This window comes from Equus asinus, chromosome 2, assembly GCF_041296235.1.
Source record: "Equus asinus isolate D_3611 breed Donkey chromosome 2, EquAss-T2T_v2, whole genome shotgun sequence".
NCBI classification, from domain to species: domain Eukaryota; kingdom Metazoa; phylum Chordata; class Mammalia; order Perissodactyla; family Equidae; genus Equus; species Equus asinus.
Genome location: NC_091791.1, coordinates 182068101 through 182081145, shown reverse-complemented (window position 1 = coordinate 182081145; position 13045 = coordinate 182068101). Strand labels below are relative to the sequence as shown.

At 36.8% G+C, this 13045-nt stretch overlaps 1 protein-coding gene across 1 annotated transcript in view; it reads right to left on the bottom strand.

The window, feature by feature from the left end:
• TTC6 (tetratricopeptide repeat domain 6) overlaps positions 1 to 13045 on the bottom strand; it is a 183417-nt gene that overhangs the window by 62712 nt on the left and 107660 nt on the right. Inside the window, exons 13-16 of the mRNA XM_070520038.1 lie at positions 9373 to 9835; positions 8932 to 9061; positions 7872 to 8044; positions 6090 to 6226 (exon numbers count right to left, since the gene is read on the bottom strand). Of these exons, the coding sequence (XP_070376139.1) occupies positions 6090 to 6226; positions 7872 to 8044; positions 8932 to 9061; positions 9373 to 9835 (903 nt within the window). The remainder of the gene's footprint in view (positions 1 to 6089; positions 6227 to 7871; positions 8045 to 8931; positions 9062 to 9372; positions 9836 to 13045) is intronic.

Below are 13045 nucleotides of genomic sequence, written 5' to 3'. Positions count from 1 at the left end.
ATCAAGTCATTATGTCATACACCTGAAGCCAATATAATGTTCCATGTCAATTATTCCTCAATAAAAAATTTTTTTTAAAAAATGAGAGATAATAGAAATAAGCCTATTGGAGCCATAGATATGTAGGAGTTGCCACACACATTTTTAAATAACTGCACCTATAATGTTCAAGAACATACAAGACAAAATTGAGAATTTTGGCCAAGAACGGGAACCTTTAAAAAAGAACAAAATGAAAAACCTAGAACCGAAAAGTATGACTGGAATTAAGAAACTAATGGAGGAGCTAAATCACATATTAGACACAGCTGGAGAGAATTAGTGACCTAGAAGAGAGGTCAGAAGAAAATATCCAAAATGAATCAGAAAGAGACCAAAAAAAATGGAAGATACAGAAGGGATGGTATGAAACCAAAGGATATAGTGAGAAGGCTTGACACACATATAATTAGAATCACAGAAGAAAAGGAAAGAATGTGTCAGAAGCAATATTAGACAAGACAATGGCTGAGAATTTTTTAATACTCCTGAAGATTTTAAACCACAAATTCATGAAATTCTATGAACCATAAACACAGTAAGAAAAAAGAAAAGCACTCCTATGCACAACACAGCAAAACTGTTGAAACCCAAAGATAATGAGGAAAGTTTAGAAGCAACCAAGGAAAAAGATACACGACCTTCAAAGGCACTGATTGACCACTGATTTCTTCACTAAAAAAAATCTCGATGACACTGAATTGAAATGCATTTAAAGTGCTAAAAGAAAATAACTGCCAATCTAGGATTCCATACTGAGCAGAAAGGCAGAGACAATCTTTAAGAACAAAGGTAATAGGGGCCGGCCCCGTGGCCGAGTGGTTAAGTTTTCACACTCCGCTGCAGGCAGCCCAGGGTTTAGTCGGTTCGAATCCTGGGTGCGGACATGGCACCACTCATGGAGCCACGCTGGGGCGGTGTCCCACATGCCACAACTGGGAGGACCCACAACTGAGAATATACAACTATGAACCGGGGGGCTTTGGGGAGAAAAAGGAAAAAAATAAAATCTTTAAAAAAAAAAAAGAACAAAGGTAATAAAGATATTTTCAAACAAAAGTTCAAATAACAATAAACTAACAGAAAAAGAACTCAAGAACTCTATCCCATTCACAATCGAAACGAAAAGAATAAAATACCTTGGGATAAACTTAACCAAGGAAGTGAAGGATCTATACAATGAAAACTACAAGACTTTCTTGAAAGAAATTGACGATGACATAAAGAGATGGAAAGACATTCCTTGCACATGGATTGGAAGAATAAACATAGTTAAAATGTCCATACTACCTAAAGCAATATACAGATTCAATGCTATCCCAATCAGAATCCCAAGAACATTCTTCACAGAAATTGAACAAACAATCCTAAAATTCATATGGGGCAACAAAAGACCGCGAATTGCTAAAGCAATCCTGAGCAAGAAAAACAAAGCCGGCGGAATCACAATCCCCGATTTCAAAACATACTACAAAGCTACAGTGATCAAAACAGCATGGTACTGGTACAAAAACAGGTCCACAGATCAATGGAACAGAATTGAAAGCCCAGAGATAAAACCACACATCTATGGACAGCTAATCTTCGACAAAGGAGCAGAGGGCCTACAATGGAGAAAAGAAAGTCTCTTCAACAAATGGTGCTGGGAAAACTGGTCAGCCACATGCAAAAGATTGAAAATCGACCATTCTTTTTCACCACACACCAAAATAAACTCAAAATGGATCAAAGACCTAAAGATTAGGCCTGAGACAATAAGTCTTTTGGAAGAGAATATAGGCAGTACACTCTTTGACATCAGTTTCAAAAGAATCTTTTCGGACACTGTAACTCCTCAGTTGAGGGAAACAATAGAAAGAATAAACAAATGGGACTTCATCAGACTAAAGAGCTTCTTCAAGGCAAGGGAAAACAGAATTGAAACAAAAAAACAGCTCACTAATTGGGAAAAAATATTTACAAGCCACTTATCCGACAAAGGGTTAATCTCCATAATATACAAAGAACTCACACGGCTTAACAACAAAAAAACAAACAACCCGATCAAAAAATGGGCAGAGGACATGAACAGACATTTCTCAAAAGAAGATATGAATATGGCCAATAGACACATGAAAAGATGTTCATCATCGCTAATCATCAGGGAAATGCAAATCAAAACTACACTAAGATATCACCTTACCCCCGTTAGATTGGCAAAAACACCCAAAACCAAGAACGACAAATGTTGGAGAGGTTGTGGAGAAAGAGGAACCCTCATACACTGTTGGTGGGAATGCAAACTGGTACAGCCACTATGGAAAACAGTATGGAGATTTCTCAAAAAGTTAAAAATAGAAATACCCTATGACCCAGCCATCCCATTACTGGGTATCTATCCTAAGAACCTGATATCAGATATCTCAAGAGTCCGTTGCACCCCTATGTTCATCGCAGCATTATTTACAATAGCCAAGACGTGGAACCAGCCTACATGCCCAGAAACTGATGATTGGATAAAGAAGATGTGGTATATATACACAATGGAATACTACTCAGCCATAAGAAAAGACGAAATTGGCCCATTCACAACAACGTGGATGGACCTCGAGGGCATTATGTTAAGCGAAATAAGTCAGTCAGAGAAAGACGAACTCTATATGACTCCACTCATAGGTGGAAATTAGTATATTGAGAAGGAGATCTGATCGGTGGTTACCAGGGAAAAGGGGGGGTGGGGGGAGGGTACGGAGGGGGAAGTGGTGTACCCACAACATGACTAACAAAAATGTACAACTGAAATCTCAAAAGGTTGTAATCTATCATAACATTAATAAAAAAATAAATTAAAAAAAAAAAAAAAGAACAAAGGTAATAAAGATATTTTCAAACAAAAGTTCAAATGACTTGTTACTAGAAGATTGGCCCTAAAGTAAAGGGAAATACGGGAGGAAAATTCTTCTAGATAGAAGATGATAGATGCAGGGGAAAATACAAATGGACCAAACACGACAAACATTGTCGACCTGGTTAAAAAACAAGATTCCATTACATACCGTCTTCCAGAGACATTTTTAAAACAAAAGTAATACAAAAAGTTTAAAAATAAAAGATTGAAGAAACATATAACATGCATATATTAGCCATAATATCTGAGAGTAAAATGTTGACATCTTTCCCTTTGAGACTGGGAACAAGACAAGGATGCCTCCTATCAAATTTCTGTTCAAGAATATGATAAGGAAAGAATGGGGTGGAAGGTGTAAAAGGTATAAAGATTGGAAAATAAAACTAGTCTGTTTTACAGATGATATGTTTGCATATGGAGCAAATCCAACAGAATCTACAGATAAATTATTAGACTTCATAAGTTTAACAAGAATGCTATATATGTTACAAGGTCAATATACCTTTATCAATTGTATTTCTATATATCAGCAACAAAAAGTTACAAATAAAATTAAACTAAATTAGTACCTAAAATAACACTGAGCAATACCAAATATCCAGGAACAAATCAAGCAAAAGATGTATATAAGTCTTCTTTACAGAAACTATGAAATATTATTGAGTAAAAGGACTTAAGATCTAAAGAAATGGAAGGATGTACCACATGCATAGATGAAAAGACTCAGTATTGTTAGGATGTCAATTTTCCACTGTAGGTCTATAAATTCACTGCAACCCCAATCAAAACACAAAGGAGTTAACATGGAAGTTGACATGCTGATTCTATTGGGTTAAACCATATGAAATTGTGAAATTTGACTATTTTGATCTATAAAGAAGTCAATTTTCATATATTTCAACCCAAACCAATATATTTGGAAATGGAAAAAGTCAAGGAAATCTCTGACAATTTTCAAAGATCAAAAGAATTGTTCTACTGGACTTCAAGACGTATTATGAAACTATAGTATTTAAGACAATATAGTACTGATGCAAGGATAGACAAAAAGGCAAAAAAGTGGAAAAAGGGACTCAGAAACAGATGCGTCCATATGTGGATCCTCATTTCTTACAAAGTTAATGCTGCAAAGTAATGAGGAAGGGATAGCCTTTCTATTAAATGTTTCTGGGAAAATCAGATATGCAAATGGAAAAAATGAAATCTGGTCCCTGCTTCACAGTATATACAAAAATTGACTCCAGGTATATTGTAAATCTAATTTTAAAAACAAACAATAAACCTTCTGGAAGATCAGATAGAACATCTACATGACATAGGAGTAGGAAAAAACTTTCTTATAGAATACAAAGAGCACTAACCTTAAAGAAAAACATTGATAAATCAGACTATATTACATTTAAGAACTCTGTTGACCAAAGACAATATTTAAGGAGTGTAATAACAGAATGGGGGGGGGGGGGAAATTGCCGCAAATATAACCAACAAAGGGCCCATATCAAGAATATATAAGAATTCATGTAAATTAATAAGAAAAAAAAGACAGAAACCCAAGAGACCTGAATGACAAAAAAGGAAATCCAAATGGTTAATAAATACATGAAGAAGGCACAATCATGTTAGTAACTAGGAAAATGAAAATTCAAACAATGAGATAATACTACACTCCCACTAGCATGCTAAAATTTGAGTCATAATAATACCTAGTGCTGTGTGGAACCCACACACACTGCTGTTAGTACAATCACTTTGGAAAATTAGTTTGGCCCTACTGCTGAACACTCGCATCCCCTATGAACCAGACATTCCACTCCTAGTTGTACATCCAACAGAAACAAATATGTGTGTTTACCAAGAGATAGGTACAAGAATGTTGAAGGAAACAGTATTCATAATCACCAAAAACTAGAAACACTCAAATGTCCATCAACAGTAGCCTGGATAAGCAAATTGTAACATGTTCATGTAACTGATTATACAAAATATAAAATGAGCAAACTAGAGCCAAATGTAATAGGATGTAATATTCAGTGAAAGAAGCTAGAAGTGAAAGAATACTACCGTATGATTCTATTTACAGAAAGTTCAAAAAAACAGGCAAAACTAAACTATTAAGGTTTAGGGACACATACTTATGTGAAGAAACCACAGAGAACTACAGGGAAGTGGTTAAAATAAAAGTCAGGGGGTCGGCCCGGTGGCACAGCAGTTAAGTGCATATGTTCCGCTTCTCGGCAGCCCGGGGTTCGCTGGTTTGGATCCCGAGTAAGGACATGGCACTGCTTGGCATGCCATGGTGTGGTAGGCGTCCCACATATAAAGTGGAGGAAGATGGGCACGTATGTTAGCTCAGGGCCAGGCTTCCTCAGCAAAAAAAAGAGGAGGACTGGCAGTAGTTAACTCAGGGCTAATCTTCCTCAAAAAAAAAAAACAAAAAGAGAGAGAGAGGAAATAAATAAAATAAAATAAAAGTCAGGACAGTGGCTACCATCGGTGGGGAGGCAAAGGCACAAGGGGCTCTCCAGGGGGCTAGAAACGTTTCCTGACCTGGTGATGGTTACACGGGTATTTGCATTGTCCTAAGTCATTAATCTGTACATTTGTATTTTGTACACTTTTCTTGATGCATGCTTTATTTTACTATAAAAATTTTAACACTGAACAAAACTTGTGAGTGAAAAGAAGAGCAAGTATGAATACACATCCATTTTTAAACTTCTTCGAAACAAAACTTAGATTAAAAGAAAAGCAACAAAATAAGAGTTTTAGCATGCACAATAAGGGTGGAAGAATAAAGTTTACCATCCAAGTTACAACAAGATGTCACAGAACCCTATGTGAACAGCTCTTGGTACTCAATGAATACAAAGAATATGAAAAAGAAATTCAAGAAAAACATACAGGCCAATAGTTTAAAAATTGATAATGTAACTAATATTCAGGAAATGCAAATGAAACAACTCTAAATTGTCATTTTATGCCTATTAAATTAAATTACCCACTACTGTTAGGGTGTAGGTAAAGGTTTTCACTCACAGGTTGCACTAAAATTAATTCACTATTTTTCAAGGGCTGTCTGATGTATTTCAAGCAATATTCTTTCCTGAGAATGTATTTCAAAAAAAATAATAATTTCAAAAACTACATCTAACATAATTCTCACCTTGCTTGAGAATTTTGGGGATCTATATCTAACAAGGCTGTGAAATCCTGTGTGGCTGCAATCCAGTTTTCATTTTCATAGTAAAACATCCCACGTTTCATTAAGGCATCTGTTCTTTTGGGATCATAAAAAATACACTACATGGGGTGTGAGGGTAGAGGGGAGACACAAAAACATATCACACAATGAAAAAAAACCCATAAAGTATATAATCCCATAGCAAATTAAGTGTACTACAACCACATTTTTAACTTCAGATTACAAAAGAGCAAACTACTTTAGGATACCAAAACTTTCAGATTTGTATTTAAAGACCATGTCTTTAGAAAGTCTATTATCATCAAATTCTAGAAAGGGGAGGTTTTCTGAAAGAAAAAAACCGAACAGCATATACAAGAAGCCAAGGCTTTGCCCACTAAAATTTTTACTGATAAAACTTCATAAGCAAATTGTTCAACTAGAGTAGGGTTACGTTGGATCTATCACAGCATTTTATCCCAATTAAAGATGATACATATTAGACCACATCACAGCTGAGTCAATCAAATCAAATATGGATTAACCTAGTCCCCAAAACGTGGAAAGAAAGAATTGGTGTTGGCATGGTTCATTCATTGCACATTGACGTACAGGGCAACAGAGTGAACACGTTAAATCCCTGTTTACGCAGTTGTAAAGCTCCGTGCCTTTTGATAGCGGGGGGAAAAATTGAAGCACAAAGATTACCAAATATTTTAAAACAGGAAAAAAAAAAAGCTTGTTTGACCTCAAGTTGCTGCATTAATTTTAAACCATTAGTGCCAGATGGAGGAAATGAACAGAATAGATAATCTAAAATTTCAATATCTTCAAAAGAGATTTTTGGCCACTTTTAGACCAGAAGTTACCAAAACTTAAAATATTCTCTGGAACCAAAAGAATGTCAAGTATGTGGCTATCACAGATTAAGAAACAGGGTGGCTAGTAACATGGAAAGCTAAATTATTTAAATAACTTCTAAATTCTCAATTGTGCTAAGAATTTAGAGCTAAAAGGCAAGAGATCAAGGTTACTGTTCTGCTGCAATGAGGGGAATATTTTGCCTGACTCTAGCTTCCAAGTACAATTTAGCTATAAATTCACCTCCCCAAGGGAATTCCCTGATATCACCCAACCAAATATAAATTACCTCCCCCATCATCTTTATCTCCTTCATAGCACTCATCATAATTTGTAATTATATATTTATGTATGTATTTCTTTCTTAAATATCAGTCCTTTAAACTATAGCCTCCACGTAAGCAGGAAACATGTCTGTTTTATTCACCAAGATTTATCCACTACAGTATACAGTGTCTTAGTCAAGAAATATTTGTGAATGAATGAATGAATGAACGAGCCAGTGAGCACAGCTCTTTGAGAGCAGACAGTTCGCTGCAGAAGAGAATCAGCTATATCTCAAGAGTCAAGAAGTGGAAAATCATTTTCTCTATTGTTTGAAGGGAAGAAACAATTTTCAAAGGTTTCTTTAACCACTGTTTCATTGTTCAAGAGGAGACAGCTGAGTTGTCTTGACGCTCCCACACCCAACCCTTTGACATAAATCCATTCATCCACTAATAATAAAAAACATCATTGACATGGTGTTAATATCAATTCCAGTAAGGAATGCTGTAGGTCATAATCTATAGTAAATTAACTTTGATTATATAACCTATATGAAAGAATCAACAATTTCTGTATTAAGATGAGAATCTTATGATTTAAAATACATCGATGGTAGCTTTATGTAATACAGCTTACTTTAGAAAAGTCATCAATGGCCAACACTTTGTTTGCTATTTCATGCATCTCACCCCTCCTGAAATACATATCAGCATCCATGGGCTTACACTTAATTGCCTGGGTATAGTTTAGAATTGCCAAAGTAATGTCTTCTTTTCTCCTGAAAATTTCTGCCTTTGACAAATATGCCCCTAATAAAAATTAAAAAGGTAAAATTTAGTGTCACAGTCCTTCCATTACCTACAATAATTTTAAAAGATTAATCCCTCTCTCTCCAAAAATGTAGTCTTAGGATAATCTTTATCTATTATACTTTCTTAATCATTTAAGATTTTTTTTTTAATTTCAACGATGCAAAATTTATTCTCAAGGGCAAGATAAATACTCATTTATTGTTAGAAGCACTTTCAATTTCAATTTGAAGTGACAAAAATTACCTGTTACCTTTTCGTATGTCTGAAACATTTCATAATCTTTTAATGTTCACAATAAAAAGTAAGATTTTGATACCACAAAATTTTATGGACTTTTACAGAGATCAGCATAGATCAAAAAACATTTATTAAGTTCATGTTATATTCTAGGGGTATGTTTGGGGTGCTGGGGACAAAAAGATGACTATGACATTTTCTCATTCCCCAAAAGTTCCATGTTCAGTCGTTCAAGTCGGTGAGAGGACGGTACATCAGGGTAAATGTATAGATTTCAACCAACTGAGAAGTCTTAGGAACACTACAACTCTAATTCAGAGATTCATGGTCAGGAAAAGCTTTGTGAATCACTTCTATAACTAAAATTTTTAAGTTCGTATTCTTCTTGTAGGATGAGCAGTAAAGAACCAATTTACTGTAATGTATACCAAGTACATTAGCATTTCAAATCATGATGAATATTTTGAAAACGATATAGGATCATAGAAGTCCTAAGTTTACAATATCAAGAATACAGTTAACTTAGGAAACTCACAACCATTTTTGGAGACTTATATCTATTGATTTATGTATCTTTATAATATCACTAAATGGTCAAAGCTTAAGTAAAGATGTAAGTAATAAAACCATCTGCAAAGATAACCCACCTGCATTATTTTTATTATGTTTGTTTATATAATTCAAGTCATCCAAAGCATCATTAATTTTGTCTTGGAAAAGATAAATGAAATGTCGGTGCCAATAGGCATTGAGAAACAATGGCTCCAAGAGTATAGCCTAGAAAATATATGTATAAATTCAACTAAAGTTGATTTATTAAAGGAAGATATTCTATCAAATAAATTTTTCAAACACTATTGATCCCAAAGTCTTTGTGTGTGTATAGCATAAAATAGTAACTCCCAATCTGACAAACAAAATCTAGGGTTTCTAACATAAATTATTTGAAAATGCCAATAATTATAATTTCACAATCCCCACATGTATACTACAAGTATTTATTGTTCAAAATTCTAGTAAAAATTATCTATATAACTATAAGGAAGCATAAATTGTTAATATTGTTATTTTGATTAAATAAAACTTACTGCCTGTAGATCATTCATGGCACTCTGTAACTTTCCCAGTTTCCTGTAAATAGCTCCACGCCTACAATATGAAAATGCAGGATATTTTGTCTTATCATTTATTTCTTTAGTCAAGATCTCCACTTCGGATTCGTAATGTTTAATGACCTCTAGAGGAAGATCAGACTTCAAAGAATCGCTCAATTCTAGTTTCAGTGGTCCTTTCACTCCTTCAGCTAGCTCCTTATGAGCAGATATTTTAACAGCTTTCTCTGCGGTAGTTGTCTTCTGACGTTTATGCTGAGAGAACATCCCAAGAGCCCATGTTCGAGGGTTGCTATTTTCTGGAATTCCTCCCTTACTTTGGGCAAATTTGTCAAAACTTAAACACATAGGTAGGCTGGGACACTGATACAGACGTTCATGTACTGGGACTTTGAGCGAATGTTTCTTCTGTCCAGGAAGGACTCCATGAGACATTGATCTAGGTTTTAAGAGAGTGATTTTTAAATTACAGAAATATAATTATTTTTATAATCAATAAATCAACTCACCCACAAACAAAAGCACTATATTCCTGTTATTGAAATAAAATTACATGCTACTTTTATGCAACCCAAGTACTCCTGTTCATTTATTAAAATTGTAACACCATATGAAGAATCTCCGTAGAGTCTACGGAAGCAAAGACTGTTACTAAGGATGAATTCTCCCTAGAGTACCGAAACAAGGGATCAGAACTCCTTTCGAGGTTAATTTACACCCGCACCCCCAACCAGAGGAATTACAATGGAGAATGCAGGAGATAAAACTCAATATGAGAAAGGAAACACCATCCAAGAGGTTGGATAGGACATGAAGTTGAGGAAGCAAGAAGGAAAGATTGAACTCCACAGCAGCCTACCAAGAGAACATCCCAGCCTTCACCCTTCTTTAGCAGGCTATCAAATTAGACTACACGTAATATGCTTTCAAATGCTACATTTCTAGGATTATCCTCCTCAAATTCTCCATTTCCCACACAGATTTCATTCAGTAACATTTACCATATGACCGGTACTGTACTAGACACAGGAGATAGAATAAACACATTCTTTTGGAAGAAAACAAATGTAAACCCCATCGTTTCAATAATATTTACTGAGTGTGTATTATAAGAAAGACCTAGTGCTAAACAGTCAGAGAATAAAAGTGAGAAAAGTCAGCATCCTTCTCTTCCCTAACTTTATGACACTCTCCACTCCTCCCCACATTCTAGTGCAAGCTGCCATCTCTCTTCTGCCTAGAGTACAATAACTTCTTAATTCCCCGCTTCTGCTCCTGTTCGTCGTCTCATCCATCCTCGACACGGCAGCCGGCATGTTTTTGCTTTTAGCAACTGTAAATCAGATCATGTCACTCCCTCTAAAAATGCAAATCAAGCTTTTCTCCATGGTCTAAAAGACTCTACATGATGTGGCCACAGCATATATCTCTGGTAACACTACTCTCCTCTCCTAGTTTTCCAGCCATATCATCCAAGAGTAAGCCTCAAGGCTATTGCACCTTCCAGCTCTTGTGACTGGCTGGCTCCTTCTCATGGCTCCTTCTCAATACATATTTCTGATTAAACATCACTTTAGAAAAGGTTTTTATGCCAGATACATTTTGTTTCCACTTCCACATTCATCTCTACCCTTCTCTGCCTCGCTCTCTGCCCTGGGGCACTAATCTGTACAGACTATGTCCACAGGATTGCTCGCTCTCTGTCTTCTAAGTATGTCCAATCAGGAACCCTGAAGAGGGAAGGAGGAGAGTGATGTCAAGGTATTTATTCCTCTGGCTCCTTGCTGACGGGTTGCTTCAAACTGGCTATGATCTTTGACCAAAGACCAAGTGACCAAAGATCACTGCTTCTTGCAAGGAAACCCTTTCTACACAACTCTTTTCTTGCGGAGTCGAGTAATCACTCCCTCTTTTTGTCCTCTCAGACTTAGGGGTAGAAAATGGCTCTATTGTTTCTAGCCCCAGGATACTACATTATCATTTGTGGTTTTCCTGTGCCCTGCCATCTTCATAAATTGCCCCTTTATTATGCTTTCTTAGAATTATCCTAAATTGAGAGTACTATCTGCTTACTAACCAGACCCTGACTGATCAAGTAGTTGGTACCAGAGGTGGACCCAAGAAATACACACACAAAAGGAGCCTGGGATAAACTTCTTGCTGGGATGAAACAGGACACAAGTAATCCATGGTATGTTGTGGTATCAAAACTTCTCAAATTATCACCAGTGTTAGCAGGTGATGTTCAGGTGGAGGGCAAGGCAGCGGGAGATCAAGCAGCTACCACTTAGTCACTAGGACAACATTAATGATTATAAAAATTGTGGACTCATTTGACTTCTTTCAGACCAAAAGAGAAGGTCCAGTACCTACTAAATTCCCAAATCTCCCAAATTTTGAGCACCCAGGTAATGAAGCTACTAGGAAAGGAAGAGGAAACTGAAATAGGGGAAGCCAACATTTGAGCAGGGACGAACGAGGCTGAGAATTTTGAATCTCCAAATTCCACTCATCTTCCCTTGACAGAGGAGACTGGCTGAGATACTGTGAGCTTCCCGAGTCTGAGAAACTCAACTCTCTCCTGCATAAATATCCTTCAATGACGACACTGTGACATTGCCGCATACGCTGCATCAGATCTGATTGAAGCACTTCCCCAAATCACTCAGCTGTGACTTCCTGAACCCTCTCATGGAGCTACATCCACTAGAGTCCCTCACTCTCCCACATACCTCCTCCGTGAAGCTGGCCTTGGATCGGTGGCTGCCAGCCCTTGCCAGCGCAGCCTTGGCTAGAACTTCCCTGGCATACTCTGAGTGATTCTCAAACTTTAGCAAGCATCAGAGTCACCTGGAAGACTTGTTAAACACAGATTTCTGGTGTATCAGCTGGATATGGTAGACACAATTACCACACTAAACCACAGGGACAGAATGCTAATCAGAGAATTTTAACCCACAGGGATCTGTGGCAATAACTAAATGACTACAGGTCCTTGGACATGAGCTAGATGGGCAGCCTGCTAAGGTGTTCTTTGACTTACATAGGTGAAAAACTTCTAGGTCTGGGCGTAAGCCTAACCAGCTATAGTGGGGGTTCACAACCTCCTACTCAGCTCTCAGACCTAAGCCAGTTCACAGCCCCAAATCTCTCACTTGACAGGAAGGCCAGGCCTGGTCCCACTGAGAAAAGATCCTGCAACATGGCGTGGCGTATTCAGTGAATTTTTCCCAAAACCTTCCAAAGGTCTGGGAAGGAGGAAATGCCCAAATCTTCTGGGGGGTACTAGATACTGACTCTAAACTTATGCTGATCCACAGATAGCCACTGTGGATGCCACTGAAGTCCATCAATCAAATCAGGGAATTATGAAGGTCAAGTGAAATAAATAATTCTGACCTGAAACCATCTAAGAGTGGATCTAGTGAGACATGGACTTATCCCACAATAATTTCCCTAGTCCAAGACTGTGTGATGGGAATGAATCCACTTAACAACATAAATTATATGGTGAAGGAGAGAATGGCAGTAAGGGTCAAGTGGAAATCTCTGGCACTGCCTCCATTCCATTCGATACCACCACCCATCAAGACAGTACACCAGAAAGACCATCAGGGAAATTACAGATGAGTGGCACTAAAGAAAGGAT